This window comes from Cynoglossus semilaevis, chromosome 3 (genome assembly GCF_000523025.1).
Source record: "Cynoglossus semilaevis isolate Cse_v1.0 chromosome 3, Cse_v1.0, whole genome shotgun sequence".
NCBI lineage: Eukaryota > Metazoa > Chordata > Actinopteri > Pleuronectiformes > Cynoglossidae > Cynoglossus > Cynoglossus semilaevis.
Window position 1 is genome coordinate 11,939,310 of NC_024309.1, and position 27,535 is coordinate 11,966,844.

General features: G+C 42.7%; 3 protein-coding genes across 13 annotated transcripts in view; 1 reads left to right on the forward strand and 2 right to left on the reverse strand.

Annotated features, from left to right (window-relative positions):
- nell3 (NELL (neural EGFL like) family member 3) lies at nucleotides 1-14,997 on the reverse strand. 7 transcript variants are annotated; one of them, XM_025054710.1, is made up of 10 exons: nucleotides 14,858-14,954; nucleotides 14,508-14,593; nucleotides 13,350-13,494; nucleotides 7,699-7,839; nucleotides 7,514-7,597; nucleotides 6,241-6,369; nucleotides 4,582-5,281; nucleotides 2,884-3,443; nucleotides 2,376-2,442; nucleotides 1-2,258 (listed from the first exon to the last, which is right to left on the reverse strand). In XM_025054710.1, exons 6-10 carry the CDS (start codon nucleotides 6,331-6,333, stop codon nucleotides 721-723), a joined length of 2,958 nt encoding a protein of 985 aa, XP_024910478.1. In that variant the 5' UTR covers nucleotides 6,334-6,369; nucleotides 7,514-7,597; nucleotides 7,699-7,839; nucleotides 13,350-13,494; nucleotides 14,508-14,593; nucleotides 14,858-14,954; the 3' UTR covers nucleotides 1-720. The 7 variants fall into 7 exon arrangements, with proteins under 7 accessions (XP_024910478.1, XP_024910477.1, XP_016887054.1 ...); XM_025054709.1 differs by lacking the exon at nucleotides 14,508-14,593 and having other exon boundaries at nucleotides 7,699-7,819; nucleotides 14,858-14,997; XM_017031565.2 differs by lacking the exon at nucleotides 14,508-14,593 and having other exon boundaries at nucleotides 6,241-6,366; nucleotides 14,858-14,997.
- Nucleotides 8,466-27,535, forward strand: part of apbb1ip (amyloid beta (A4) precursor protein-binding, family B, member 1 interacting protein) — a 20,186-nt gene continuing 1,116 nt past the window's right edge. Inside the window, exons 1-14 of the mRNA XM_017031569.2 lie at nucleotides 8,466-8,796; nucleotides 13,557-13,616; nucleotides 14,883-15,000; nucleotides 16,209-16,492; nucleotides 18,356-18,433; nucleotides 19,807-19,966; nucleotides 23,199-23,320; nucleotides 24,331-24,405; nucleotides 24,502-24,645; nucleotides 24,995-25,105; nucleotides 26,708-26,806; nucleotides 26,893-27,016; nucleotides 27,096-27,157; nucleotides 27,370-27,530. Coding sequence (XP_016887058.1) covers nucleotides 13,557-13,616; nucleotides 14,883-15,000; nucleotides 16,209-16,492; nucleotides 18,356-18,433; nucleotides 19,807-19,966; nucleotides 23,199-23,320; nucleotides 24,331-24,405; nucleotides 24,502-24,645; nucleotides 24,995-25,105; nucleotides 26,708-26,806; nucleotides 26,893-27,016; nucleotides 27,096-27,157; nucleotides 27,370-27,530 — 1,598 coding nt within the window. The 5' untranslated portion in view covers nucleotides 8,466-8,796. The remainder of the gene's footprint in view (nucleotides 8,797-13,556; nucleotides 13,617-14,882; nucleotides 15,001-16,208; nucleotides 16,493-18,355; nucleotides 18,434-19,806; nucleotides 19,967-23,198; nucleotides 23,321-24,330; nucleotides 24,406-24,501; nucleotides 24,646-24,994; nucleotides 25,106-26,707; nucleotides 26,807-26,892; nucleotides 27,017-27,095; nucleotides 27,158-27,369; nucleotides 27,531-27,535) is intronic.
- LOC103377350 (UPF0061 protein YdiU) overlaps nucleotides 25,963-27,535 on the reverse strand; it is a 6,598-nt gene continuing 5,025 nt past the window's right edge. For 3 of the 5 annotated variants that reach the window (XM_025054714.1, XM_017031568.2, XM_025054713.1), the window contains one exon: nucleotides 25,963-26,293. In XM_025054714.1, the coding sequence (XP_024910482.1) occupies nucleotides 26,135-26,293 (159 nt within the window). In that variant the 3' untranslated portion in view covers nucleotides 25,963-26,134. The remainder of the gene's footprint in view (nucleotides 26,294-27,535) is intronic. The other 2 variants (XM_025054716.1, XM_025054715.1) reach the window with 2 other exon arrangements.

The following is a 27,535-nucleotide window of genomic DNA, read 5'->3' on the forward strand; positions in this document are numbered from 1 at the left end:
TCTTTTTTTTACAAATTTGATCAAACAAGCAACTTACGTATATCATGTATTTAATGCACCTTGACAATACCAGACTGGCCTCTCCACCGTGCGTATGCTAAGCCTATTAGCTGCTCCACATGGTATTAATTCAGCAAATCTGGTAAGTGGAATTACCCAGAATTCCAAACTACTGCATCAAAAAAGCCTCATAAAATACGATACACAGATGTTTGTTACACACGGTATGTATGTTCCAATATATGCATGGATGGAAAGATTTAGAATATCAAAAGACTCGTACGTATAAAATGCAAAAGGAAGCATGCCAAAATGTCTATACACACTTTTGAACACACACACACACACACAGACTTACACAATCACACACCCAAACATTCCATGAAAAGTTGGTCACTGCTCAACCAGCCGAAGTACTTCAAGCAAAGGCAGTACTTATAGAGAGTAAAACCAAAGGTTTCACAAATAAAAGTCTAGAACAAGATAAAACACACATTTAAAAAAAAACCCAAAACAATAGAAAATGATAAAATATTGAGAACAGATTATAACATTTTCTCCTCACCAGTTCCCACGATTTGGTAGATTGTTGAATTTGCTCTGCAATTCAAAGTTGTGCAAAAATGTTTTGTTTTGGTTTGTTTTGGTTTGGGGTTTTTTTTTCATTTTCTTCACCAATGGTGTTATTGAGGGCTCCGTTAGGCTCCGCCTTTTTAAGAATCACACTGCAACCCAGAGAATTGAAATGTTAGTTCCTCCTTCGTGTGTTATCTGGTTCACTCGCCCTCGGATACAGTCCAGGGTCACGTAGACAGCAGTGCCGTTCTGGACCTGAAACGAGGCCCTCAGGCCGATGCTGGCCCACTCACTGCCTTCAGGCATGGATCCAGACACCTGCTGAGCCACAGGACCCGCCTGACCGCTCTGGTCTGAACCTGCCACCATATGTAAAGTGAGTTTTACGATATTACAAGAGTGGATGAGCTTCAGATTGAGAGCTATGTTCGCTGTCCCCTTCTCATGGAAAACAAAGTTCTTCCGGCTGTTGGGTTCACCAGCGCGGGCCAAGTGGACCTGGGGTGTGTCTGAGCTGGTCTGCTGGAACTGCAGAGGTTTGTTCCTGACCGCTCCAGATGGAAGACCGGTCCTGGACACGGTGGCGGTCAACGCCGACGATACCGCTGAAGGTATCCAGATGAGGCTCAGCATGCTGATGCCAGTGCCGTCCCCAAAATAACGGATGTTGCACTGGGAAGGAGACGTGATCTCAAAGCTGAGGGTATCTCCACTGTCCACGCTGACCGCTCCAGAGAGGGTGATGGAGGTGTCCCTGTAGTTGACCCCCGCCTTGAAGGCCTGCATCACCTCACGACCAGTGCCATTGCGGTTGGCGTAGGCGATCAGGGAGAAACCCTCGCGAACACAGGTTTGGCCCATGGAGTAGAGCGCCTGCTGGAGGATGAACTTCACCACTCCACTCTCTGTGAAGCGAACGCCGCGGTTGTCGTGGGTCAGGCTGATCATATATGGGTCCGACACTGAGGTAAGACGGAAAGTCGGGCGGTAGTTGGTTTGGTAGTGGACCAACAGAGACATCTGGGCCGTCATGGCCACGGCTCCGGTGTCATGAGACAACCAGAGGAGGCTGAAGGCAGGAGCAGTTACATCATAAACGTGGAGATCCTTACTCTGGTTGCAGTGCTGATTGGGACTCCTCAGCAGAAGAGTTAGGGTATGATTAGGCTCTACTTCAACCCCGGTACTAACACTCACACCCTGGATGTACTTCCCATCCGGTTGTTCGATGCGAACTCCACTGAGGTCCAAACCTTCTTCCTCCTGGCTCCCGTTGAGCCTCATTCCAACTTGTAGGAAATTCCTGCAACTGTGCTTTAGTGCAAAGTTATGATCCAACCACACCAGACCGTGCTGCAGGAAGGTCACCTTCCCCGCGTCGTTTGACAGCAAATCGCTGCTATCCTTACCACGGATGTTGATTTGGAGCCCAGGGAAGATGGGAGTGCCGGAGGCCCTGGCGGAGGGAATCGTTACTTTGGCTGCCCAAGCCTGGGAGAGTCGGCTCTCTGACAGCTGGCTGCAGACGGCGTCGCTGAGGGCTGTGCAGGGAAGGGCGACGGGTTCTCCGTCACAGTCGGAGCAGGCCTGGCACTCCTGCAACTCCTGGTTGTAGAAGTAATCGTTGCCACACAGGCCCATCTCTGCTTCTCTCTCAGACACTCCCAGACACCTGAAGCCTCCTGAGCAGAGAACAGAGAACAGAGAGAGAACAGATGTGACTAAAGAGACTCTGCAGACGATTCAGTATTATTCCATCATCACCTATAAATATATATATTTATATATACATATATCACCTGGTGTGTTCAGACACTTTACTCTCTCTCCACAAATGCTTGGTAGTTCGAGGCATTCATCTCTGTCCTGTAAAATCAAAAAAATCATCAGGACATTTTTCGAACAATTAACAATTAACTGGGCGTCTTTTTTAACTGCGATGCTGAGGTTGACTTTGTTTTTGTGCAGGCACAGAGGCATCGATGTCATGGAGCAGCAGTGGACACGTAGAATAATAATAATTTTGATGTCTGTTACAAAGGGGTTAGATTGACACATTCATAGGATTGCTGCCTAGAAGGTTCTGGGTTGAATTCTACTGATTTCAACTTTTCATTTTATGGCATTGCAACGCCTCAACTGCATTCTCAGTTGATACCAACCGATGGCGACAAACAAAATGTACCTTTGCTTCTCTACGCTGTTTTTCAAGCTGCTTTTTTCCCTGTCCTTGTAGATTTATAAAACCTGTAACAGTTCTACTTTTACACTTTTCAAAGATGCATCTGTCAGTATGAGGAACGGTACCTGGCACATCCGGTCTGCAGTTGAGGAACACTGCGATATCAGGAAGAAGCCTGGTGGACACATGGTGCACTTTTCACACTGAGGCGGATCCCTCTGGAAGTCACAGAACTCCTCTGGTCCACAGGGAGACAGACACATCAACGCAGGCCGAGGGAAATGAGCTTCTCCAACTACGTCCATCCCCTTCGTGTCCATGTCCATCTTGTGGTCGGCGTACGACTTCTGCAGGTGGCTGCGCGCCTGGCTCTGCAGTCCGGCCAAGTGGCTCTCAAAGTAGCTCTGCAGCTCAGCCTGCAGGCCTTGGAAGGACACCTGCTTGACGGTGTCGGAGAGGAGGCCGTACTGAGACTTCACCACGTCCATCTGCTCGTACATGCGCTGCTGCTGCTCCAGGATTTCACGTTGCTGGGACAGCAGCACTTCCTGTTGGTCCACAAGCTTCTGCTGCAGCTCACGGATGACCATCTGCTGGGAACGCAGCGCCTCCACCAGCTTCTCCTGACCTTTGGCCAACTGGAGGTGCAGGATGAGGGCGTCTTCTGAGGGGACTTCGTTCTCACCTACAGGGACAGTAATGCAGAGTGAAGGACATGGACAGACTGAGTGTTCTACGCTGCAGTGGAGGAAGTGATTAAATGAAATTAAGTCTGACTCAGACGTCTGGATTCAGCACAGCGCTGGCCCCGAGTGTGAACATGGGATGAACTTGGAGGCAACATCAAAGCGCTTTAAACTTTTCTGGACAATTGGATCTGAGACATTCTTCCACTTCAGCTGCTCTTGTTGCTCTGCAGACGTCAACAAAGTCTCCACTATCCCAGAGTGAAGCAGGAGAGGTTCAACAGGGTGGGCAACAGTTTGGGCCCTGAGGCACAAACCCCCTCCCCCCCGCCCCTCCTTAAATGAGCTAAATTGGATACCTGCTGAGTAACAAGGTGTTTACACCCCCTGCTGGTCTGCTGCAGAACAAGACAAACTGTTCAGAGCTCCAACGCAATAAAATATAAATGATTTGGAATTAAACTAAATTAGGGTTTTTTTTAAAGAATAAATTGTTGTTGGAGCTCCAGTAAGAAAGAGTTGCTTCTTGTCTTTCCCTTTGGGCCTCAATGGAGGTTTGTCAAACATATGGTCACTGGAGCACAGATGGTCCATCAGAGAAGCGAATCTGGCCTCAAGAAGCATTTAGAAAATTATTATAAAATTAAATATTAGACACCAGCTGTAGATTCTATAAAGAAAAAAATGCGAAAAAAAAGAGAAAATGGTTTAAGTATGAGTGGAAACTTAAGACAAATGAGGAAAGTTGTATAAATAAAATCTTGGGACTTTATACTTTTGTTCTGCAGTTGCAGATATAACTGAGAATAATTTTTTTAAAGTAACGGTTTAAGTTATTCTCATAAAAGTACTAGTAGTTTTACAAAAAGAAAAAAAAAAGAAAAAAAGGAAAAACAAAGGGAGTTTTTTAGTTAACTGCCGTTGTTATTATCCGTTATTGCTATTACGTGATTGGTCAGCCCCACCGGAGATCACAGTGGTCTGGCACTGACTTGGACTCCACTGGGTCAAAGGTTCAACCGCTGCACAAATGTGTTTCCTCTCTGGAGGTTTTTAGAAAAACTCAACCATCATGAGCTCCTCCAACCACAGACAGAGGATGTTTTGATGTTGCAGCTGATGATGGAGATAACAGACCTGGCTTGATGTCACATGTGAGCTGGACACCCAGGGGCGCGCTGCCAAGCTCCGACGGAGGATGTCCAAACTCCGGGAAATCTCCCAGAAACTGCGCGGCTCTGTCGGCCACATGGACCGGAGGGAAGTGACTCTCCTCGGCATCGGCCAGCAGACAACCCTCCCCGACACAGGTCCTCACTCGAGCCTTGTTCAATCGAATCCTCGCGGGAAGTCTGCACTCGATCCCCCTGCAGTCCCGGGTGTCGTTCACAACCGGCTGGAACTGTCTGACAGGCGGGGGGCAGCCGGCGTCGGTGCATCCCGCAGGTTGAGCCTCGGGCGCTCTGCTCCGCGCGCCTGCGCCGCCTCCGTGGCCGCTGCCGTCGCTGTGCCGTCCGCGGTGCGTATGAGCGCCGGGAAACGCCTGCGCCGCAGCTTGTGGAGAGTTCGGGTACGCGTGGTAGTGGCTGCCAACGATCTGCGCCGCTCTGCCCTGCGCTGAGGGGTTGAACTGCCGCGACTGTCTCGAGGATCTGCCCCCGGGACAGTGATCTCCCGTGCACGGTCTTGGATCGCGGACGTCCCCGCCGGAGCAGTGCACCCCTCGGCAGAAGTCTGCGCCAGGCTGCGCTGTGCTGTGGACCGACACCCAGGAGAGCAGCAGCAGCAGCAGAGAGAGCATCGGTGTTAGGGAAATCATTTTGGCATCAGGAAAATGCTGGAGAGAGAAAAGAAAACAAAATCACTTCGGACGGAAATTCCCAAATGGAAAAACTCCGGGAATGATCTTTGTCAAGCGTCAGAAAAACATCCAGCTGGTGATGAGGGTTGATGAAGATAAAAGTGGTGAAAAAGAAAAAAACTTTGTCCGTCCTCACGGCAGCGTCAGTGCTGAGGTTCCAGTCTGAGTCCAGGGAATAAAAACATTAGACACGGGCAGAATTCCCGCTGCTTCCCTCCGTGTCTGCGCCGCTCTGCAGCCTCCTGCACTACTATGTCAGTATGTGGCATTCCTCAGGCTTAATTAGCATCAGGTTTCCTGGCCACAAATTAACCCTTCACCTTCCAAATACACACACACTCACACACTCACACATAAGGAAAAGAATTCTGTTAAAGTCAGACAAGTGTTTTATTATAAAAGTGTAAAAAGAATCAACTAAATATATGAGTAATAATAATAACACCTGTATAAGCAGCGGTGTTAGCAGATACTAAGGTCCTTATTTTTCACATTTTCATCAGATAAATGAAGAAACTTTTGCACCAAAAACACAATTTTAAACAGAACCAACTTGTTCTCGTTCTTATGTTTTTACAATAATAAAGTAATAAAATACAAAAGTCTAAAACCATCAGCTAAAAGTTTAACGGAGAAAAACCTTGAGGAATATTTTCAGCCAGATTCATAAAACAAAGGCAATAAAATTACACATCAGTCCAATTCTCTCACTGTGGCACAAACAAAGACAGCTTTACAATCTAAACGAATTTGTCCTGATGTGCCCTCCCTGCAAAAGGCGCCCCCTAGTTTGGGAACCACTGAGTTAAATGTATATGGAAATCACATCAACAGGGAATAAAAAACATTAATTTTATAGTCGTTTTTTTTTTTTTTTTTGCCTAAACCGTCGTATTCTACGGTAGTACGACCATGGATTTCCCTGCGACCCTCACCTTTGGATCCCGTGTCTTCTCCTTTGTCCTGTGTTTATCACAGTCTAAATGTTGAGACAGCTGCTGGTCCTCAGACCCCGCAGCCTCCTCCATGTTATACAGTCCCTGTCAACACCAGGCCCGGACCTGCTGTACACACAGAGCACAAAGGTCAGGAGTCAGGAATGTGGAGACCACAACTGGTTTTAGGAATTTTCACAGAAGTTCACCCTCGTTCTGTGAAGTGACCTCTGATGTGGCGAAATTGTTAAAGTTTAGGTTTGTTCGACTTTTAAATCAGTGTTTAAACTCTAAGATGTTCAAACACTGATTTACGTCCACACCTCATTTTGTTATTATTTAAATGAACTTTCTTCAATATTTAATATCAATTATATTTTTTCCATTAGTTGAAGCTATTTATCTTCATACCTAGAGCAACAAAACACGCTTAAAATTAAAAAACACTAAATAATACCTGTCTATAATCAAACATTATCTGTATAAGAAAAAATATATATTTTTAGAAAAAAGTTAAGGGCCACACAAAGCCTGTATTTGTGCCACAATTGGCAGTGGGAGCCATAATTTGGACAAAGTTTGTTGGGGGTTTTTGTTGTCTTTTTTTTTTTTTTTACTTTCAACACCATATCCCATAATTCCGAGTTGTTCTGATTGACTACTTCATACCACAGGCCTCTAACAATCACCATTATTTCCATTTACGATCAGTGAGTTTATTCTTCCCTGCCAGAGTTCATCGTTTCCTTCCAGTTTTCTTGGCAGACGTGTCCCCGTCCACGCAGGCCAGTTTGACTCATATCATTAATGAAATGAACTCTCACTTTCCCTGTTTGTTGGACGAGGCTGGAAAACCAGCCCGAGTGCCAGAAAGAGCAGAAACATGCGGCTCTGTTTAAGCCCAGCCGAGGTCAAATAACACTTGGCATGTTACAGTACAGCAGAGTACACACAGAGGGCACTGCAACACACAGCACTTTTCACATCACCATCATCATCATCACCATCAGCAGCAGCAGCAGCAGCATCATGGTGACAGTGTGTCCTCTGTAGAGAGCTCACTGTTTTTGTCACCTTCTCTTATAGAGAAAAAAAAGTGTTGGAGGTTTGCTTTTCACTTTAACAACACGTCGTCTCTAATGTCACAACTCCTCCTCTGGTGATGTATTTTTTTTCTTTCTTTTTTAACTCCACTCTTGATGTTGTTTGATCATTAAAATATAAAAACCCACAGCTGCAAAGATACAATAAAACATTTAAAGAACATCCTCACCACTGAAGTGTTCACGCTGAAGCTCCAACACCGGAGCGGGTTTGGGAACTCTGGGCCCCCTGGTGTCCATGTGTTTGTCTGCATCTGAGGGACAGACAGAGAGAAGACAGAAGGTTGAGACACATGTTTGATTTCTGTTCTCAGTGTTTAATAAATCAGCAGTCAAGAACGGCTGGTCCACTGACACAAGGTTATTTGGTTTCCTCCTGTGGTCCTGAGTCCGACCGAGAGATGACAGGCTTCACCACAGAGAGAGGGTGTGGGGGGGGGGGGTGACCTTCACTTCCGGGGTCTTTTTTCTTAAAACTGTGAAAAAGATTACGTTTCTGGGAGGAGATCAGAAAAATATGTGATTAAGACGAGTGCTATTAAACACCCTTTGTATAAATATATATTCATACCTGCTTACTTTAATTTGGAAACAGTTTCCTTTGTGTAAACTTTGTGTAGTGTAAGATGAAGATGTGATGAAGATTTGATTCAAGGAGAAATGTAAATAAAATGATGTGTCTCTGCAGCTCAGATAAGAGGAACATCCTGTTCAGACGTTGACAGCAGCTCAACTTCTCTTGTTTTTTTTTAACCTTCCCACAGACGCTGCATGACCTTGTTTCACAACACAGGATTTTTTAAAATGTATTTTTATTCTTGATTTTTACTCAACAAGTAAATAAGGCTAACAGCTACATCTCCTTCTTTATTCCTGGGTATTTTATGGTGCGGCTGCGACACGTGACCACCTCTGTGCTGTAAATCACTTTTCTGCGAGGTGAATTATTAACTCGGTCTCATTCCACCCGCTGACTCAGCTTTCTGTCCAACACCCAACAAGATTTTATTTTATCCTCTTTTTTTTCCCCACTTCACACACTCTATCATCTGCTCAAATGGTTGTCAATCACCAACGGCCTCGCAGTCTTGATTACACCCCGGTGCAGACTTGGACTTTTCCCTCCTGGCCCTCGGCAGCTCTGAACAGCTGCATGGAAGGTGGGTTGGAGTTGGTGGAGGTTGGCTCAGCGCTGCCCTGACAGGGCTGTTGTGAAAGTGTGTGTGTGTGTGTGTGTATAGGCTGAACAAGAATGCAGTGACAGGTCTGGACCTGAACTTCCGCATTGAGCAGGAAGGAGTCAACAAAGTCAGGCAGGCAGATGCCGTCCACATCAACGCAGCCCGCACTGAAGCTGTCGAACTTTTACTTTAGAGAAAAATCATTTTCGCCCGATCTGATGGTTGGACTTTGAAACTGACTTGGTAAATCAGGGACCAACACAGTGGACAAGGTGAGTCAACGTGGACGCTGTAACTTCAGTTAACAGTAAACACCTCTAACGGCATTTTTCATCTTTGTAACCCTCGTCACATGTGGTGGTTTCTTTGAGTTAGGGCAGAAATAATGGAGAATGGATTCATTTGAAATAATCCTGGTTTAAAATTAGTCAAATCCCGTCTTGGTTTGTGTTTTTTCCCAGATTTATCTGTCACTTTAGGGTAGCAGCTGAAAACTCAGATGTTTTAGCTCTGCTGGGACAAAGTGTGATTTCCTCAGTGTACCAGGGGCAAAGACGGTGTTAGGAGGGGTTTGTTCAGGTCTAAGACAGAACAAGAAGCCCGTCCCTGTCTCCAGTCCAACTGGGTGGGTCCAGCACTGGAGTCCAAAGGCTAGATGACTCAATGAGCACATGAAACTGATAGTCCTGGTCTCTGATTTATAAAAGCTCACTGCGCTGTCAGTTTCTGGGTGATCACAGGAACACGATGGTGCCATTTGGCTTCCAGTACCAGATTAAATCACAGTTTAAAAGTTAAAAGAAAAGAAAATGAGCAAAATAATTACACACAGTGTTTCATCAAAGTTGATGACAGAAAAAAAAGTCTTCTGCTGACAGAGGAAGAGGAAATGAAACTGTCGCAGCTTGTGTCGGTTTACAAGCCTGCATACTTCTGCTGACAGAGGAACAGGAAATGAAACTGTCGGAGCTTGTGTCGGTTTACAAGCCTGCATATTTTTTTTTTTTAAGTTTTTTATCTTTTTTAAAAGCTTGGCTAATCTTTGGTTAATATGCTATAAGTAAAGCTAGCATACAAGTACAGTTAACCTTTAGCAAATCTTACCCCTTACCTTTGTAGCTTTTCCAAAAGCTGGGACTTTTTTGACTAAAGTGTAGATTTTAAGCTATTTTTCAGATGTTGTTTCTTGCACTACTTTTTTTGCCATCGACATATATAACTTGTGGTTATTTTTAAGCTAAATATATGAGTGTTTGTCCTATCTATATATTCGATAACCATAGGTTATCTTGTAACTAACACTTATGAGAATTATTGAATTGTTTTTGCCATTTTTCTTTTTTTAGAGCATAGTTTCTCACTCCCACTGTCTTCAAGGTTATATAGAAATGTTTTTAATTTTTTGGGGTAAAAGACATCCAGAATGATCTACAAGGGCTTTTCCTCGGCGGCGACTGATTTAAGTGTAGGTTTTCTCCAGTGACCAAGTCTTTAGACACATGTTTAACTGGAGTCTGAGGCTGAGTACGTAACTTTGTGAAAGTCACTCCTAACATAAAGTTTGATTTTCTGTTGAACTTCTTGGTAAAAGTTTGAAAATCCAGGGTGAAAAGAAATGTTTCGTTTGCGGTAGTTAGCAATGCTAGCTTATTGTAAGGTTTACATAGATAAATTAAAGAATCTTAGAGAGGCTGACTTCCAAATACAACTGTATTTCACCATTACTTCTCCATTTTGCCCTAAATCAAACCCAATTATGTAAGGATCTTAGCATGCTTGGCCATTAGCAGGCGAGCTAAAAGATGCCTAAAAAGGAAAAGGATTTCAGAACCTGAAATACACCTCCGTTAATGCCTCTGTGACTGCACCAGAGACGCTAACTTTGACACACTTTAACAGACAAAACACCTAACTTAATAATTCTTTATGGCAGTCAAATGAAGGCCTAGTTTATTGGTGAAAGTTTCTGGCTTGTGATTGGCTGATTGGTGGCTCAGGTTCCTCTAGGTTGGAACAAAGTGATGCTCCCTGTTTCTGAAGTTCCTCCTTTTGTACAACACCACCGTTGTGAATTAATGATTGATTTTTTTTGTCAGTGTTTTCGCCTGGTTTAAGTTTGAGTCTCAAACTGTCCAATTGACGGTATTTTGATCGAAGCGTCCACTCGCTGGCTGCACGTCCGGCCTTTTAACTCAGCAGAAATGCTGCTTCACGGGTGTGTGTTTTCACAATGCATGGTGCGAGTCTGGAGCTTTTCCAGGTTTCATGGCTGAGTGTTTCCAATAATATTTACAAATGCTGACAAATCACATATTTTCAGGGGCAGCTTGTGAAAGGAAAACAGAAACGCTGCAGAAAAGTAGGCAGCCGACTTTTCTGAGAGGGTATTAATGTATGGAATGTGAATCAAAATTGATTTTCGCCCGATTCTCCTCAGCTCTTTGGTTGGTTGGTAGCAAGTCAGTGAATCAATTGTGGCTCTTTTAAAAAATCTATTAGTCACGTTCTTCCTACATGTCCATGGTTCTCATGAGTTCCTGATGTAATTTTTTTTTTTAACTTATTTCAATTTCACAGCAGATCCCTATCTTTATGCAAGGACGTCAGAATGTTACATTTTCAAGAAACATCTAATCAAAGGCACTGATTTGTTCTGACACTTCACTGGATGACAGCAGATGAAGCTCACGCTTGGCTTTTAAAGAACAGTTTACGATGTGTTTTCTCTCTTCTGGAGTGATTTTAATGAGCTACAGAACTGTCACCATGTTCTGTCAAAGTCGTTATTTTACCACTGGGAGTTAGGGAGCGAAGAACTGGTTGATCTGCTGTATTTGGATTCTTATTGTTCAAGATTTCAGAGTAGGATTTTTAGCTTTTCTTGCTATAAAAAAACAACAACAAAAAGACAAAAACAAAACAGTCGTTGGTACGCTAGCCTTATGGTAGGACAATGAGCGGTGTCTAGAAGTATAGGGGTTAGCATGCCTGCCTTACGAGCAGAGAACGGAGAAACCTGCGTTCAATTCCCAGAGGAAACACATATCCCTAATAGCGCCTCCTGTGGCAGCCTGTGACAAATGCAAAGGCTCACACTGTGAATGTCCCCACTGAATAAGGGACCATATGTTGAGACAAACAACAATTCACGCTCACATTCACACCTATGAAATATTGAGTGAACCAGAGAAGACTACAAATGAGAAGACCATCAGATAAAACTGGTGCTTGAACCCTCGACCTTCTTGCTGTAAGGCAAGAGTGCGAACCATGGCAACACCAATTGGCCCCTGCAGCAAATTCTGACTAAGTTTATCTTTAGCACAGAAACAATTCTGTCAAAAACAGATGCCTTTTTTTTAAGTGTTTAAATATTTTAACCAAAAAGGACTGAATTATGTGATAACCTTCCAGGGTGGCTGCTAGTGTCACCATTTTCTACACAATACAACACAACAGGAAGTTCAACCCTCCACCACATCCTCCCTGGGTCAAACCATTCGGAAAAGGGTGGAGGAGTTAAAAAGGAGCAGATGGAGAAATAAAAAAGTGACAGCAGAAATGAAGCAAACTTCTTAGAAAAACAGCTGTGTGACCATAACACAGTCTGTAAATGTCTTAGTTAATCTCCAGGATCTGAACGTTGGACATTATCTGCTCATAATCTCCCATCCTTACACACAGGCAGCATCTGTTAGTGATTCACAGCTGGACACTTTTCACATTCAAATGAGAAACACAGTGTCACATCATCGCTGCGTGCTCTCTCTCCTGGAACGCTATCAATCGCACTCGTCTCCCCTGCCCTCCCAGATCGAACCCTTTGTCTACGGTGTCTTCTGATTAAACGCCTGCTAACGTTTAGATTATCTTTCTTTCATTCCTGAATCTCACGGTGTGTAAAACAGGCGTTTTACTGTGCGTACACACAATCTGCCACCAGGGAACGCTGCTCATTATGCATTAATTTAGATAATATCATTATAGGTAATGGAGCACAGCAGGAGCAGGAGAAGGAAAATAAGTTATGCAAACAACGTCTGGAGAGGAGACAAAGTCTAATTGGTTGATTTAAACCAATGGTTATGGAGGGAGGACAGAGGACAGAACCATTGTAGCACTACAAGCTAATACTAGCTGGACAATTTGATTATACTTTTCTACAGGTCTTAGTTTCAGGTGGTGTCACACACTGTATTTGTTTTCTTGGACTGACTGTAGTTAGGACTCTATCCACGCCCCTGCAGTGACTGATTGAACTCACTTACACACACACACACACACACACACACCTCCCCTGAAGTCATGCTTCTGACTTTACTGCTGCTTATGTTCCAGTGTAAGAAAACAGCAGCCGTGTTTGGACGGCCTCCTCCTGCCCATCATAACATTTGCGTTGAGAAATGAGGCTTCAAATGATACATGAGAGACAGATCAGGCGCAGGATTTCAGATGGAAACTTTTAGTGATGCTGCAGGACGTGTTTTGAGGGAAAACACCTCCACCGCAGTCTTCCTTCGGGCTACTGTACTAATCTGACATCACGAAGAATGGGATTATGATGAGGTTTCGGTTCACATGGCCTTATTCCAGATTAGCCAATAAAACATAAACAAATGAAAACAATCTGTTAGGGGGGTTATTTTGGAGGCTGAATGCTGAACTGAAACAACACTGACGGTTTCACTTCAGCATTGACAAGATGTGACACGTTTTGACGGGAGAAAAGAACGAGCTGGAAGTTAGGAATATTTTTCCTGATCACTGTCACAGCCTCAGGGCACAGATACAGTAGAAGCGTGAAAGATGCAGTTCCTTGACTTACCACAGGCTGTGCAGCAACATGTACGTCCAACGTTTGTGCCTCGGAAAAAAAATGGATCCGTCTCCACATTCCAAACGTTCTGTATCCAATCAATGAGAATTCCTTGCAGCCTCACGGTGCTGATCAATGCGGCTCACGGCTGCACCTGGAATTCCAATAAGAAGAGTTATTTTTGTGCTAAGAGTCTGTTGTTGTTCTTGTCTACAGATGGATGACCTTGACGCCATGTTCAGTGACCTCCTGGGGGAGATGGACCTCCTCACACAGGTACGCATGAAGGAAAAAACTGCCATTACATTTAAGAACGAATGATCCAAACTCTGGCTCTGGGGCCTTAAGTAGATCCTGGAGATTTTACAGGAGGTCCATGACACCTTTGTTATATTCATGTTTTGAATTGACGTTTTGTTTATTGTTTGTTGCTATATTTACTAAAAAAGTTTGATCTATTTTTGTTTCATTGTGGTTAACCAATAGCTATTCCTTAGTAACTGTACCTAAACCTGGGTTTTTTTTGTAACCTTTAGGTTTTTTGTGCTTAATATTACCATTAGCTAAGGTCGATATTGCTCCAGTTCAACATATTTGTTTCTATGTATAAAAAAAATGTCAACTAGCCAAAATTCAACCCCAAACCTCTGTCCTAAATTAGCAGTTTTTGCAGAATTTGGCCAAACATTTTTTTTTTTGCTTGGATAACTTTTATCTGCGTTTGAGTAAAAACTTTTAGGAACAGGAACTCATTTCTAAACCACCTCCAATCTAACGTTTTAGCTAAATATTCGCTACTGCTATTCCTAGGTTAGCATCTACTTTTTCTTCTCTCATTCTTGTGTTAATAGCCTCGTAGGATGGTTGCACGGACGAAATGTTCCACGTTCACATTTCACCCAGACCACTCAGGGTTAATTCTTTCATCCTAAATAGACTCCTCAGCCTCAGAGACAGACGACAGACTCACTTAAACCCCGCCATCGATCACCGAGATACTGGAGACTGAAGCACAACACACACAGCAGGGGTGGGGTGGGGGGGGGGTTGCTGTTTGTGGCCGTTATACAACTATAAATTACATTTTCTTCCACAGGGGCAGGTCAAATGGCAAAAGAATGAACCTCCGCACACACACACACACCCCCTCCCGCACACACACCCCACCTCTCTTAGTGAAGTGAAAAACCCCACTGGTTGCTTTGATGCTGCTGCTTCTCTTTTTTTCTGCCATCGTTTAAAATCACTTCCATCTACTCTGAGTGGAGAGGGGTAAAAGGGGAAGGGCGGGGGGCAGAATGACACAGAAGCCCCTGTTAGGTGTAAAACCTGAGAAGAGATGGATCATTCAAATGTGTAAACATTATACTTTCTTTACATAGTATTTGATGAAGGACTGTATGTGGTGTGGTGTACTTTGAATGTGTTGTGCATTAACTCACTCACCCTCTAGAGGGCAGGGGGTCGGGAGGGACTGGGGTGTACAGATATGCTATCATGCAATCTGAAAACACTACCTTATTCACTTCTTTTCTGCTGTAGAGCCTTGAACAGGAGTCTGCGTCTCTGCCCACCACCAGCACCAAGAAGAAGAAGAAGGAGGAGGAGGAGGAGGAGGAGGAGGAGGCCAACTTCTCCATCGGCTTCACCGACCTGAACGGTGACTTAACATTTTCTTGTCACGGGTGAAGAAATACTAGAAGAAGAACTGGGTGTTTGTTTTTGTTGTTGCCTAATCGTCTTTACCAACACAGCTGTTATGCAAAGACAGGATGTAGTACTATCAGTAGATCCAGGGTCCGTGACTGACAACACCTCTCTGTATACATGAAAAAAGACAAAAGCAAAGACGTAAAACTTTACAACCTTTTTACTCCGGTAATGGTCTGTATTTTTGTCATACAGTTTAAAAAACAAAAAAAAAGCAAAACCACTAAGGTTAGGAGTAAAAATAAAATTTCACAACCAGAGGGCAGAACAAAGACATTATGACACCTGAGGCAGTGAAACGTCAAAAAGCCCTGCAGGCACCAGTATGAGAACTTAATTGTAAAAATGTAATAACTCTGAGTGGATGCTGCAGAAGTGGTTGTGGTGGTTGAAAAAAAAAAAATGCTGCACTAGCTTTTTATTTCTGGTGTTAAATTACCTCCGACAACTCCAACTTTATTGGCCAGTCAGCAGTTTGAGCGTCACGTCAGGCCACAAAATCCAGCTTTGCTTGTTGCAATTACTGGGACGTTGAGTGAGTGGGCCGGAGGCTCGGTGTATCAGGCCTTTGTTTCATATGCAGCGGTGGGCAAAGAGAGAGATGAATGAATGTATAAATACAATCTTTGAAATAAGGGAGGCTAAAAGAATTTGGCAACGAGTAACTTTCACAGTCCGTCACTAACGGCAGCTCCACATGTCACATCCTTGGCACAAAAATGTTTGACTTTTAAAGGACAAAAACAGACAGATTTACAAAATGAGGTTCAGAGAACCACTGGTAGAAAATTGAAAAAAGAATGGAAATTGTGTCCAAAAACAGGGAGGGGTCTGATGGTTACTATGCTCAAAATAATATTACAAGTGCAATGCCACATGAATCAGTTTTTGGGAACCTGTAAATTGACATCCTATAAGGCACTAGATCTTAACTTCTGAAAAGTCCATGTCCAGTCATAGTTTTTAGGACAGTTTTTATAGTCATAAAGGATCTGTCCATGTTGCGTTACACTTGTAATAATAATTTGAGCATATTAAAAGTGCAGAAAAGCACAGCTTAAATAACCAAATCTTTCTGTTAGCCTTGTAACTGCTACTCTGTAGGCAGAAGCTATTGAACGCAGGCCTTTCTTTACTAAACTTTTGTGTTTACACCAGAGTCCCTGCTTGAGCTGGAGGACAATGATCTGGACGCCCTCATGGCCGATTTGGTCGCTGACCTGAGCGCAACAGAAGAGAAACTCGCAGCAGAGATAGAAGGACTGAAAGTCCCATCACCAACGCCTCTGCCGTCAGGCCTGCCGGCGCCACCACCTAAAGTTCTTACTTCCTCTTCCAGTGATTCACCAGCATCACCAGCGAGCAGCAGCTTTCACACCCCCACCTCCTCTATCACCTCCCCTTTACCACCTCCTCCCCCACAGGCCACCAAACCAACTAAGGTGCGTTTGTTTATTCATGTCAGAACACTGGTCATAATTGAGAAGGGCTGAGGGCGGGTGTTACTTATAGAAGGGATGGGCAGATCTGAAAGTAGAAATGGTATTTGAAGTACATCTTAAAAAACTTTTTTTTTTAATTGCAAAACACAAGAAATTCAACAGATTATAAAAAAAAGGCAAAATAAACTCAACATTATCTAAAAAGGGTAAACCTATCAAAAATATTTAAATTACAAAATAGAATTTGATGTTGACTAAAACTGAAATATCACAAAAATATCTCTGAACGTAGTCACACATTTTTTTATAAATTGCCTATGAAATATTGGAAATTATTGAAAAAAAAAGGTAATATATGATGAATACTAAAATCTTTATAGTTGGTGATAGGAAGATATTTTTTAGGACAGATCTTATGGGTCACATAAAACCTATAACTGTAGTGTCTGTGGGGAAGTTTTATAGATTTTTTTTTATATGTGTGTAAAGGAAATGCCATCACAGTAGAAAATGTATTTACGGTGTTACACTTTTTGCCAAAACCCATGTTACTTCACACCTAAAGGCAGCGTTCTGTTCTATTCTCGGAAGCCAGGGCAGTGTGAAAGTAGCTGCCTGGAGAAGCTAAATGGAACGCAGCCATTGTTGAATCTGAGTTCATTGATGAGACACTGTCTGAGACATTCATGACAGGATACCATATATATATATATGTGTGTGTGTATATATATACTCTCCTCTGTTCCTTTGAGGACGTGTCTTTCTGGAATAGCTGTTAAGGAACAGGACTCACGTCCAAGGTGTTTCTGGACATTTACAGCGTGAGGTGAAACAACGGCGAGTCTGTCTGTGTTTTTTTTTTTGTCTCTGTCTGGAACAGATAAAGTACTTGAAAGCTGTGACGCAAGAAAGAGTAACAGAATCAATACTTTGGGTCCGAGTGGGGTAGGTGTGAGTGGGGCGGGGGTTGGAAGGCTGACTGGAGCCTTATAGCTTTTGCAGAAATTGTTACCTCACTGCTGTGCTGTCCATGCAGCAGCAGCAGCAGCAGCAGCGCGGGGGCAGAGTTAGCAACAGTCGTACAGCTTTATTAAAAACACGGCTGCTGCTTATGACTGAAATTTCTATTTCATACCTGGGTTTGAAGACGTTGGCGAGAGGTTTCGTGGTTCTGCTGGGCTGGTTCCTGGAGATTAGATCTTGAAACTTGAAAGGATCCTTTACACCTGTGGGGGAAAGTTTTATTAAAAAATATCACCAATTGATTTACCATATTTGACACTTAAACACCAATTTCAATGTCTCGTTGACCTTTTGTAACCTCACCTACTTCACAACATGCTTAGCTAAAGCCTACCTAAACTTGGGTAGACTTAGTTTTAGCTGAAATGTTTTTTCCATTGAGTTTTTTGTATTTTTTGGTTAACATTTATTTATTTACTGGTTCAAGGTTGGCTCCACCTTTAGCTCTTTCTGGACCAACTGTATTATCTTTTAGCTAAAATCTTCTTTATTAGCTAACACTTAGCCATGTGGGCTACATCTGTTTTGTGTTTCTCTTTGGGCTAACTTTTACCTTTTTTTGTAATCATGTTTTGTTATCTAATAACTAATTAATTACTATTCAACTAACCTTTAGAAACTTCTTGACCAACTATTAGTTATATTTTTATTTGGTTTAATTTGAAAAAAAAAGGGATTTTCTATAATCTATATAGTTGAGTTTTAAGTTCAGCTTCAATATTTAAGGACGGTTTTGTCTGTGACTCAAGTCCAGAGACTCAAGAGTCAACACACGTTGGAGTTTTTTGTGTTAAAAAAACCCCATCAATTCTCCCTTGTTTCCTTCTTTGTACCACTTAGGAGGAAATCGAGGCTCAGTTGAAGGCAGACAAAATCAAGTTGGCGCTGGAGAAGCTGAAGGAAGCCAAAGTGAAGAAGGTAAGACCTACATGTAACACCCTGACTGATCATCCTCTCCTTGGACGGCTTTAAAGACGGGAAAGAATTATGGCTACATGCACTAAGAGACTTGACGTTCAAATATAGCACAGCTCTTTCTTTGTTCCTTTTTTTTTTTTCCCAAGCGGTGATCCATCAGAGTTAACAGACAGCTATTTTCATCCAGGGATATATCCCTGCGTTCATGGCCTGCAGAACAGCACCGCTTCCTCTTCAGGGTGATAAACGGTTGCTTTCTCATCTTTAAACCAGTAGACTGAAGAGTCTGTGATGCATGTTAATCTTAGCTACAGGCTCTGACTCGGCAGTTTTGCATTGAGGGAGTTTCGTCCTTGAAATGTCTTAGAGATTGGCCCAAATTTCAAAGAGGAACCAGGGAGAAAATGTTTGTTTCGGTGAGAAGACGCTAAGGAAACTGAGTCACTTTCTGAGAAACATCTGGCCCTAGAGCTGTGAGACCAATGAGACGCAGGTGGTTTTTTTCTCAGATTGCGATCGAAAACATACGTTCCCCTCAAATTCTGTTGCAGGAGAGAGAGCTGCAAAAGAGGAACGTCATTCAAAGTGGCGTGTCTTTCAACCACAGACTCAAGATGACATTGTTTTCTACCAGCAAACTGGATGTTGAGAAATATTTGTTCCATAATGCTTAAAACACTTCTGTGGCTCCATCTTTATCAAAATAGTAAAAAAAAAAATCCTGGCACGGCCGAGCGACCTTGGTTCTGTGAAAGTGCTAAGCATTCCAAAAAGTAGGATTTTTCTCCAGATGAGGAGGAAGCGTGAAGCCATTTGATCCTGGTCTGTTCTGCTACAGAGTTAAATTATATCAATACCAACCAGCTTTGGAGGAGAGGAAAGTGGTGGAGGAGACAGAAGTGCTGATGCTGAGCCTCCTCTGAGTTCACAGCTAACATTAGTCGACAGAAACAACCATTTAGTGCATGAAGGCCGTAATTACAGTCAGGAAACAAACAAGCTGCACGTGATCTGGGTTCAGTCTCTAACCTGCGATGGTTGACAACAAGAAAAACAAAAAAAAAAGGTTTGTTTTAGACAATGTTAGTCGATATGTCGCTTCATCTGAAGTTTTTTTAAAATACAAGAAAATTACTCAACTTTGACCTGTGGTAGGCTAACTCTGCCAAGTTTATATTTAGGTAAAGGTTATAAGATTGGATATATATGGTTATTGTAGTTAACACGTTTTGAATACCTTTGCTTTCCCTGATTGACTTTTAGTTGTAATACAGATATTGTTTGGCTTTTTTAAACTATAATAGGCTGAACTTCTACATATTGCCAACCTAACTTAAGTTGTGGCAGCATTTCAAATACGTTTTTTTATACAGTTGGTGGTCAAAGTGCTCATGAACGACGGCAGCTCCAAGACTCTGATGGTGGACGAGAGGCAGACGGTCAGGGAAGTTCTGGACAACTTGTTTGAGAAAACTCACTGTGACTGTAGTGTGGCCTGGAGTTTGTTTGAGACCAACCCGGAGCTGCAACTTGGTGAGTTAACGGAGAAAAGTTTAACTTTACACCAATGCCATAAAATAAATTCACATCTGAAATTATATTAAAAAAAAAAAATCAGAAACACTAATTGAACACAGCTGAGCTGACGTAAGCTGTGGTTAGAAAGTGACATGGTTAAAGTAAAGCAGAAATGTTCCACTGCTTACAGTAGAACTCGCTGAATGATGAAGTGTTCCTCTTTAGAGGAAAAGAAAATGAATGAAAATGGATAAAAACTGTGTGCACAACAGTTTGACAAACCAAACTATTGAGTAACATTTTTACAAAACGTGCAAAAGAATGTTCTAGTCAAAAGCATGTTGAGTTGTGTTCACTGTCTGTGTTATAAGTTATTTAAAGCCAATAAATCTACGAGGGGAAATTATTATTGATGTAAATGTAACCAACACAGCAGAGAATCACAAAGAAAATACATTTTTGGTCTGATGTTGGCAGCGGTGAAGAAGAACCAGCAGCAAATATATCAACAAACGCAGCAGTAGATTAGAACTTTAACAATGGAAGAACACCGCGTGTTTTCAAGTGTCTGTAAAACACACACACACACACACACACACACACACACACACACACTGCACAGAGCAGGATATTTCATCCTGCTCCAGATGATGGAGTGTGTTTTTATTGGCCACACGGCAGCCACTGATCTGACTCCCATTCATCTCTCTCTCTCTCCCTCTCTTTCCTGTAGTCTCTCCACCTCACTGGTTTACAGTCGCTCAGACAGGTGGCTTTAATTTTTGTTGCGTCGGACACTGTCAGTCATCCCCCCCCCCACACACACACTGTCAGGAGGAAATAGGAGCCTTATGATCTCAATCCTGTGTCTGAACAGCCGTAGCTATATTTACTCCGTCTGCTGCCGCTCGTCACCATCTGTTTTCTTGGTGTTTACTGCAGCTTCATCATCATCACATTCTACAGACCAATGAGGCTGCAGCCAAAAATGATCAGATTCTCAGCAGCGCTCCAACACATTCATGAATTTGTAATTTAATGTGTTGCTACTTATGAACAATTAGCTGTGTTCGCCACAATTATTTATTTATTTTTGGCCGATCAATGACTATTTCTTGAGCAATTTTCGACCATTTTTAGCTACATGAGCTAAAATCTTTATTTAAGTTATTATTGAGAAAAACTTACTTAGCCCTAGCTCGTGCTTAGAGTTTAGTATTTTGTTGACGCTAACTGTAGCTATGTTTTCAGCTTCATATTATTCTGATTGTATAGAATTTGGAGCCATGTCATGTAAAGGCCAACATTTCAACATGTAATTAAATGGAAAAAAATACATTAGCATTGTTAGCTGAACAAATGGTAGTTATGTTTTTAATCAGAACATTAACAGTCTCGGTGAGGGGGAGTTCTATGACGTAACACCGCTGTTGTCTCTGTGTAACGGCCTGATGGCAACAGTGAGTCAATGTTTCTCCTGGTGCCAAACAAATGAGGAAACTCATCGTTGTTTCCTTCTAGTCAGCATTGTTCTTTTTTTTTTTTTTTGACTAGATCGTAGGTTAAATTAATCTGAGACAAAGACAGCAGCTTATTTGTGTTGTGTGGACCAGATGACTCATCCACACCAGGAGATCGTGGTCAGCACCATGTGTCATCCATGAATAAAGGGCCGAGGAACCGCCTGACAATAGAAACAGCTCATATTTGGGAAACAGTTGTGTTCACCAACGTGTCCATGGACCAGGACAGGAGCAAACGAATGTTACCTTAGCTTGACAACATTTTAGATCCCAGGATATGGGCCAGACATATTAGTCAGGGATCACAGAGAGCCGTTCTCTACGTTTGGCCCACATTATACATACCAAAGGGAACATACATTATATCGATTATGTTTGTGGCCACTCGACTACAGAGCACCTGTTTTGCTAGATGCTAAAGTGTACCATCTATAAACCAGGTCTATCAGCCATTCACTGCTGCGGCCTCACCGTTCATCTAACGACGTAAAAGCCAAACTATAGACTGGGAACCTGGCAGCTAATCACTGAATGTGTACCGCTGACTCAAATGGAGGCCTGGAACTGAGGAGTGTGTCTTTATGACAGTACACTATAGGAATCAGATCCATAAGGAGTGACCGGGATTGGGGTGGTCAAAGACAAGGAGGTGGAGGAAAAGTTCTGAGTGAATTTTATGGATCCGGTGAATAAAGTTGATCTGAAGGAGTGGACTCTGCTGTGAAACTGACTTTAAACCGAGCTGATTTAAAGGATGTGACAGTGTGAACGGCAGTACTTACGCTAAAGCATTTGTTTTTGGCATCTTTACAGCTGCCAGCCGTAAACAGAGAGGACACCGACCGTATAAAGGAAGATTAAGGCGTTAGAAGTGATTGGGATTTGAATAAAAAAGGTGCTGCACTAGGTGTTGGAGATCGATCCTCCAGACCCCAGAATTGGCAGTTTGTGTTTGATGGTGCCGAGAAACGTTTTTTTCCGGCTGAGAAACGGACGGAAAGTGAGAAAATCACCAATAAAAATGATGCAGAGTGTGTTGTTAAGTTTAGAGGAGAGTTTACACGACATGTTGGACTGAAGTCCTGATCTTTTCATACCAGCAACATTTTTTTTTAATCTAAAATGCGAGTGACCCATGTACAGTGTAACAAGTGACTCAGCATTAACTCGTTTCTCAGAGGCCGCAAAAAAACAGAACTCTTCAAGGAACTGTGTCAGTTCCTTAATCTGAAATTATTAGACTGGAGGACGCACACTTTCAGGGGACTGTATCGTCACATAATCTGTGGTGAACTATAAAAAGACATGCACCATCACCCAAACTATTGACCTTTGCAGACATGACCGTGTTTGCTGCACCATCACACAAACTATTGACCTTTGCAGACATGACCGTAATCTTGACCTTTGAATTGGTTAAAAAAAAACAACTAAAAAATTGGTTAATCTGGAGACAAATTGTTATTGTGGCAAGAAGGTTTTTAAATATTTCCAAATGTCAGCAGTCGGAGTCAAACGTTTCCTCAAGAAGTTTAGAGACGACTACTGCAGGGTACACAACAAGAGTAGATCAAGAGACAGATTGGGTAGAAAACCCAAAGGACACCATTCTGATGGAGTCTTTGAAAGAGGAAGACGTTTTAAGGACACTTTTGGAAGGAACTGAAACACCGCGGAAAAAATTGTTAAAATCACGGCCGAACATGTTTGACTTCTTCTTGCAGAGCGGTCATTTGAGGACCACGAGAACCTGGTGGAGCCCCTGCTGGCCTGGACCAGGGACACCGAGAACCAAATCCTCTTTAAAGAATGGAAGCAGAAATACGAGGTCTTCAAAAACCCACAGGTCGGTGCGTCTCCAAATATAGTCACCTTGACGTACAAATATGTGACTGTCCGTGTGTGAGTGATGTCTCCGTCACCGTTGTCCAACAGTGGACCGTTCATTATTCTTGGCTGGGGTCTGCCTGGCTCTCTCTCTCTCTCTCCTCTCTCTCTCTCCGGGTCGTTTCAGCTCAGGAGCCACATCTGGCTTCTTTCACTGATGTAAATTGCGAGACGTGTTTCGCTCGGAGAAGTTTGACCTCTTACGTTTATGTCCTCACTGTTATACATCAGACAAAATGGCTTTGGGGGGGAAAGGACGGAAAAGATCTGGACGTATTTGTTGATACAGCAGATCCATTTATAATGGGAGTGAATTTAATGTCTTTGGTCTGTTGGCAGGGACAAATGCCTGCTTTGAGGGGAAAAAAAAAAAAAGATGGTGAGATATTCTCATTTTTAAAGGCCTCCATCATGTCTTTGACGTCCCCTGTTCAAACTGCAGGTCTGGGTTTTTTTTGTTTTGTTTTTTTTTACAGTACAACGACTTAGTATCAGTTTACAGCTGAACTTTTGACAGGAGAACTTTGACTTTCTTTCCTCTGAGGCCGTGTCTCACCTGAAACACTTTGATACGAGGTCAGAGTCCCTCCATCACATATGGGGCTTTTTGTTTTTCTTTCTTTTTAAAGCAGATATTGATTTTTCTGGCAGAGTTTGTCATTTTTTACACCAAGTCCACGAAAATGAAATGTCTTTTAAACAATTGGATTTTGAAAAGACATGATTGTCTCACTCTCTGGCCTTAAGGTGAGAATAAAAACACAAATCAAACATACCGTAGCTGTCACGGCGTCACACCCTTCCACCAGAGTCGGGAGTTTGCGTTGGTTGGAGGCCAAATGTCCTTGAATTTTCTGGAACTGATCTGAAATTCAAACGTCAACTGAGTTTTAATATAATGTACAAGTAACAAACTTTTTAAAAAGCAGCAGAGCTTTACCTAATTCATTGTCATATTTGTTCCCTCAGACGTTTTATTTGTGGAAAAAGGACAAGAAAACTCTCAAAGACATTAACAATAAAGACAAAGAGATACTGGTGCAGGTAAACACACACTTTGAGAAAAAAAAAAGTACCTTGTCCTACTTGATGGTGTTTGACAGTTGGTGACCTCCTTTCATGTCTTCTCTGCCTCTGCAGGAGAACTTTTGCGGGTCTTCCATCATCGTTCCTGACCTGGAGGGGGTGCTGTACCTCAAAGAAGACGGCAAGAAGCACTGGAAGCAGCGTCTCTTCCAACTGAGGGCCTCGGGAATTTATTACGTGCCCAAAGGAAAGACCAAGGTCAGGGGTCAGAGAGAGAGACAGGCAGATGTAATCTGGGTTACATGAGTGATTTTTACAGTCCTGGATGATAATCCTGCAGAGAGAGAAGTCTATAGAATTACCAATAATGAAATATGAAGTCAGCGTTTGGTTTGCGTCTCAGTGGATCCACAGACGTCAATGTTTCTGCCTCATCAGACTGACTCTTGTTTCACGCACCGCTGAACGGAACCAAACTCTTCTCCCTGCTGGGTTCCTACTGTATATTCACTTACTCTGCATCTCACATCTCCTGGCAGCCACGGATGCCAAGTGTAAGATGCTGCAGATCGACTTGTCACGTCCGTGTCTGTCTTTTTCTTTCCAGTCGTCTCGTGACCTCATCTGCTTCCTGCAGTTGGACAACGTCAACATCTACTATGGCAGCGACTTCAAGAGCAAACACAAGGCTCCCACTGACTTCTGTTTTGTCCTCAAGGTAAAAAAACAAGAAAAGAAAATATAAGAAATTTCAAATATCAAATCTTGATTTTCTTGATGATCTGGTGTCTTCTGGTACATCTGAAGGTTCTGTGTCTTTAAATTAGGAAATTACTTTTACGGTTTTTGCTAACCTTTAGCAGATATAATTTTATGTTTTGCCAACCGTATTTCAGCTATTATTTTAGCCTATATTGTTGCCCCTCAGGGCATTCAAAGCTATATGTGGCTAATTTTTATACATTGATTCCTAGATAAATAGAATGTTAATTCTGGTCGTTTATGTTTTAGCTTTTAACTTTTTTCATTAAGTAAATCTAAATAAATAAAAATAAAGATTTTTTTTTAGATTTTTTTGTATGTTTTTTGCTAAAAGTTAGTAAAGTAAGTATTTTCCATAGATTTCATTCAGATGAATCAGAAGGCCCTTTGATGAAAATGTTTTGCATATTGACATAATTTAATTTAATTTATTTTTGCCCTGAGCTCCTGCTGTAGAGTGACTCATTGATTTGATTACATTTGATTATTATTTATTTTGTGAATCCCGTGTTAGCACGTCGCTCTGTATCCCATTAAGGAGGCTGCAGCAGGAACAGACATCAACCTGTCACAGAAACACAGACAAACGACTGCTCTTTACTGGAAACCTGAAACCCAATAAAAGCTCCAGTTTGAAGAAGTGAAAGACACTTCATTCAATTTAGCTACAAGTGGTCTACGAAGAGCAAACTGGAACACTTTAAATTGAAGAGATCGAGTGGTGGGGAGGGGTGTGTGTTTGTGGGCGGGGGTCGTGAAAAAATCCATAAAAATCCAGAACTTAACATTAACAATGATGCAAAGAAGAACCCACTGGTTGCTCATTAAAGATTGAGAAACGCTGACGGGGAGTTTTATAAAATTGGGCTGATGGGGTTGAGTCCAAAGAGGATGTGAAAGTCTGCAGCCTTCCCTTTCCTCTCTCTACTCTGGGGAAGAAAAAAAAAGTACAATCAGCAGACAGTGTGAGATGAGACTGAGAGGATTAAAGAGAAGGAGGATCCAGAGACGCACAGAAAGTCAATGAGCAACCAGAGAAAACAAAGTAAAGCCTCAGAGGACAGGGATGGACAGGAGGACGAGATGCTGAAAGTCCAGCCGTGAGGAAGATCCTCAGACAATTCTGAAATACTCCCCCCAAAACCTGAAAATTAAAAAAAAAAAAAAAGAGTTACTCCCTCTAGTGGTCTTTGACATTACATCAGGTCATTGTGTTTACCACAGTAGGAGCCGGAGGCAAAAATCAATGGGGGTTTCACGCTAAAGTGATGAAATGTAACGGGACACGAGTTGGTTCTGAAACTTTATGATGTCGCCAGTGTTCTCCATCTGCCCGCAGGTGTGTTTTCATGATTTGAAAAAAATGCTTATGTTTACACTTCTACTGTTGTTCTGGGCCAGATGTTCTGGGTTTAGGTTCACGCTGTTAAAGCAAAACGTCTTAATGATTACGTGTCAAAATTGAACAAACTAAAATTATATATATATATATATCAGGTTTAAATCCTGACACAAAGACAAAGATGATACTAAACAACGTGTCCACCTGTCTGTCCAGCATCCTCAGATCCAGAAGGACTCTCAGTACATCAAGTACCTGTGCTGTGACGACATCACCAGCCTGAACCTGTGGGTGACAGGAATAAGGATCGCTAAGGTAGAAAACCTGGACCAGCCTCAGGTCGACCTCGAAATCAACTGAACCTGAAGTCAAACTGTGGCTGTGTTTCTTTCTCATTCCAGTACGGAGCAACGTTGTACAACAATTTTAAAGCTGCAGAGAAGAAGGCGGTGGTTGACGCGGCCTGGACGAACCGCTGCACGCCATCCAGCTCCGAACAGTCGACACCTTCGCCGACTGTGAAAGGTAACAGGACATGGAATCACATCAGATGTTATGGTTTTACTGTACACTGTGTTTCAGCCAATTCTGTCTTTTCTCGCAGCCAAATCACTGAATCAGGCCAATGGTCACGCTACCACGATTCAAAATGAACCAGAATCAAAGGTGAAGTATTCTTTTACCTGAACCGAAGACAAAAACGTCATCTTCAACTCTGCCCATGGGTTGAACATTAAAAGAAACCTATCAAAGTTTAAGGACTTTTAGAATTTGTTAAAATGTTTTCCCATATAAGTCAGTTCATCATCCACGTACGAGTTTACATTCGTCCACATCGTACAAGATGTTTGATGGCTGTATTTTCTCTTTTTCCCCAGGACTTTGGAAACATCCCACCTCCCCCGCCACTACTTTCATCATCATCCAACATCCTCCCACCACCACCCCCAGACCCAGCCTTTCCTCCTCCACCTCCTCCAGACCCAGCCTTTCCTCCCCCACCTCCTCCAGACTCAGCCTTTCATCCTCCACCCCCTCCCCTGG

What these genes read in the sequence shown, in the direction of transcription:
- nell3 (XM_025054712.1), bottom strand. Translation starts at nt 6,333, where the DNA reads ATGGAGGAGGCTGCGGGGTCTGAGGACCAGCAGCTGTCTCAACATTTA. An exon ending in CTGCAGACCGGATGTGCCAG is followed by an intron (nt 2,443 to 2,883) that starts GTACCGTTCCTC and finishes TTGATTTTACAG; the next exon opens with GACAGAGATGAATGCCTCGA. An exon ending in AAAGTGTCTGAACACACCAG is followed by an intron (nt 2,259 to 2,375) that starts GTGATATATGTA and finishes TTCTCTGCTCAG; the next exon opens with GAGGCTTCAGGTGTCTGGGA.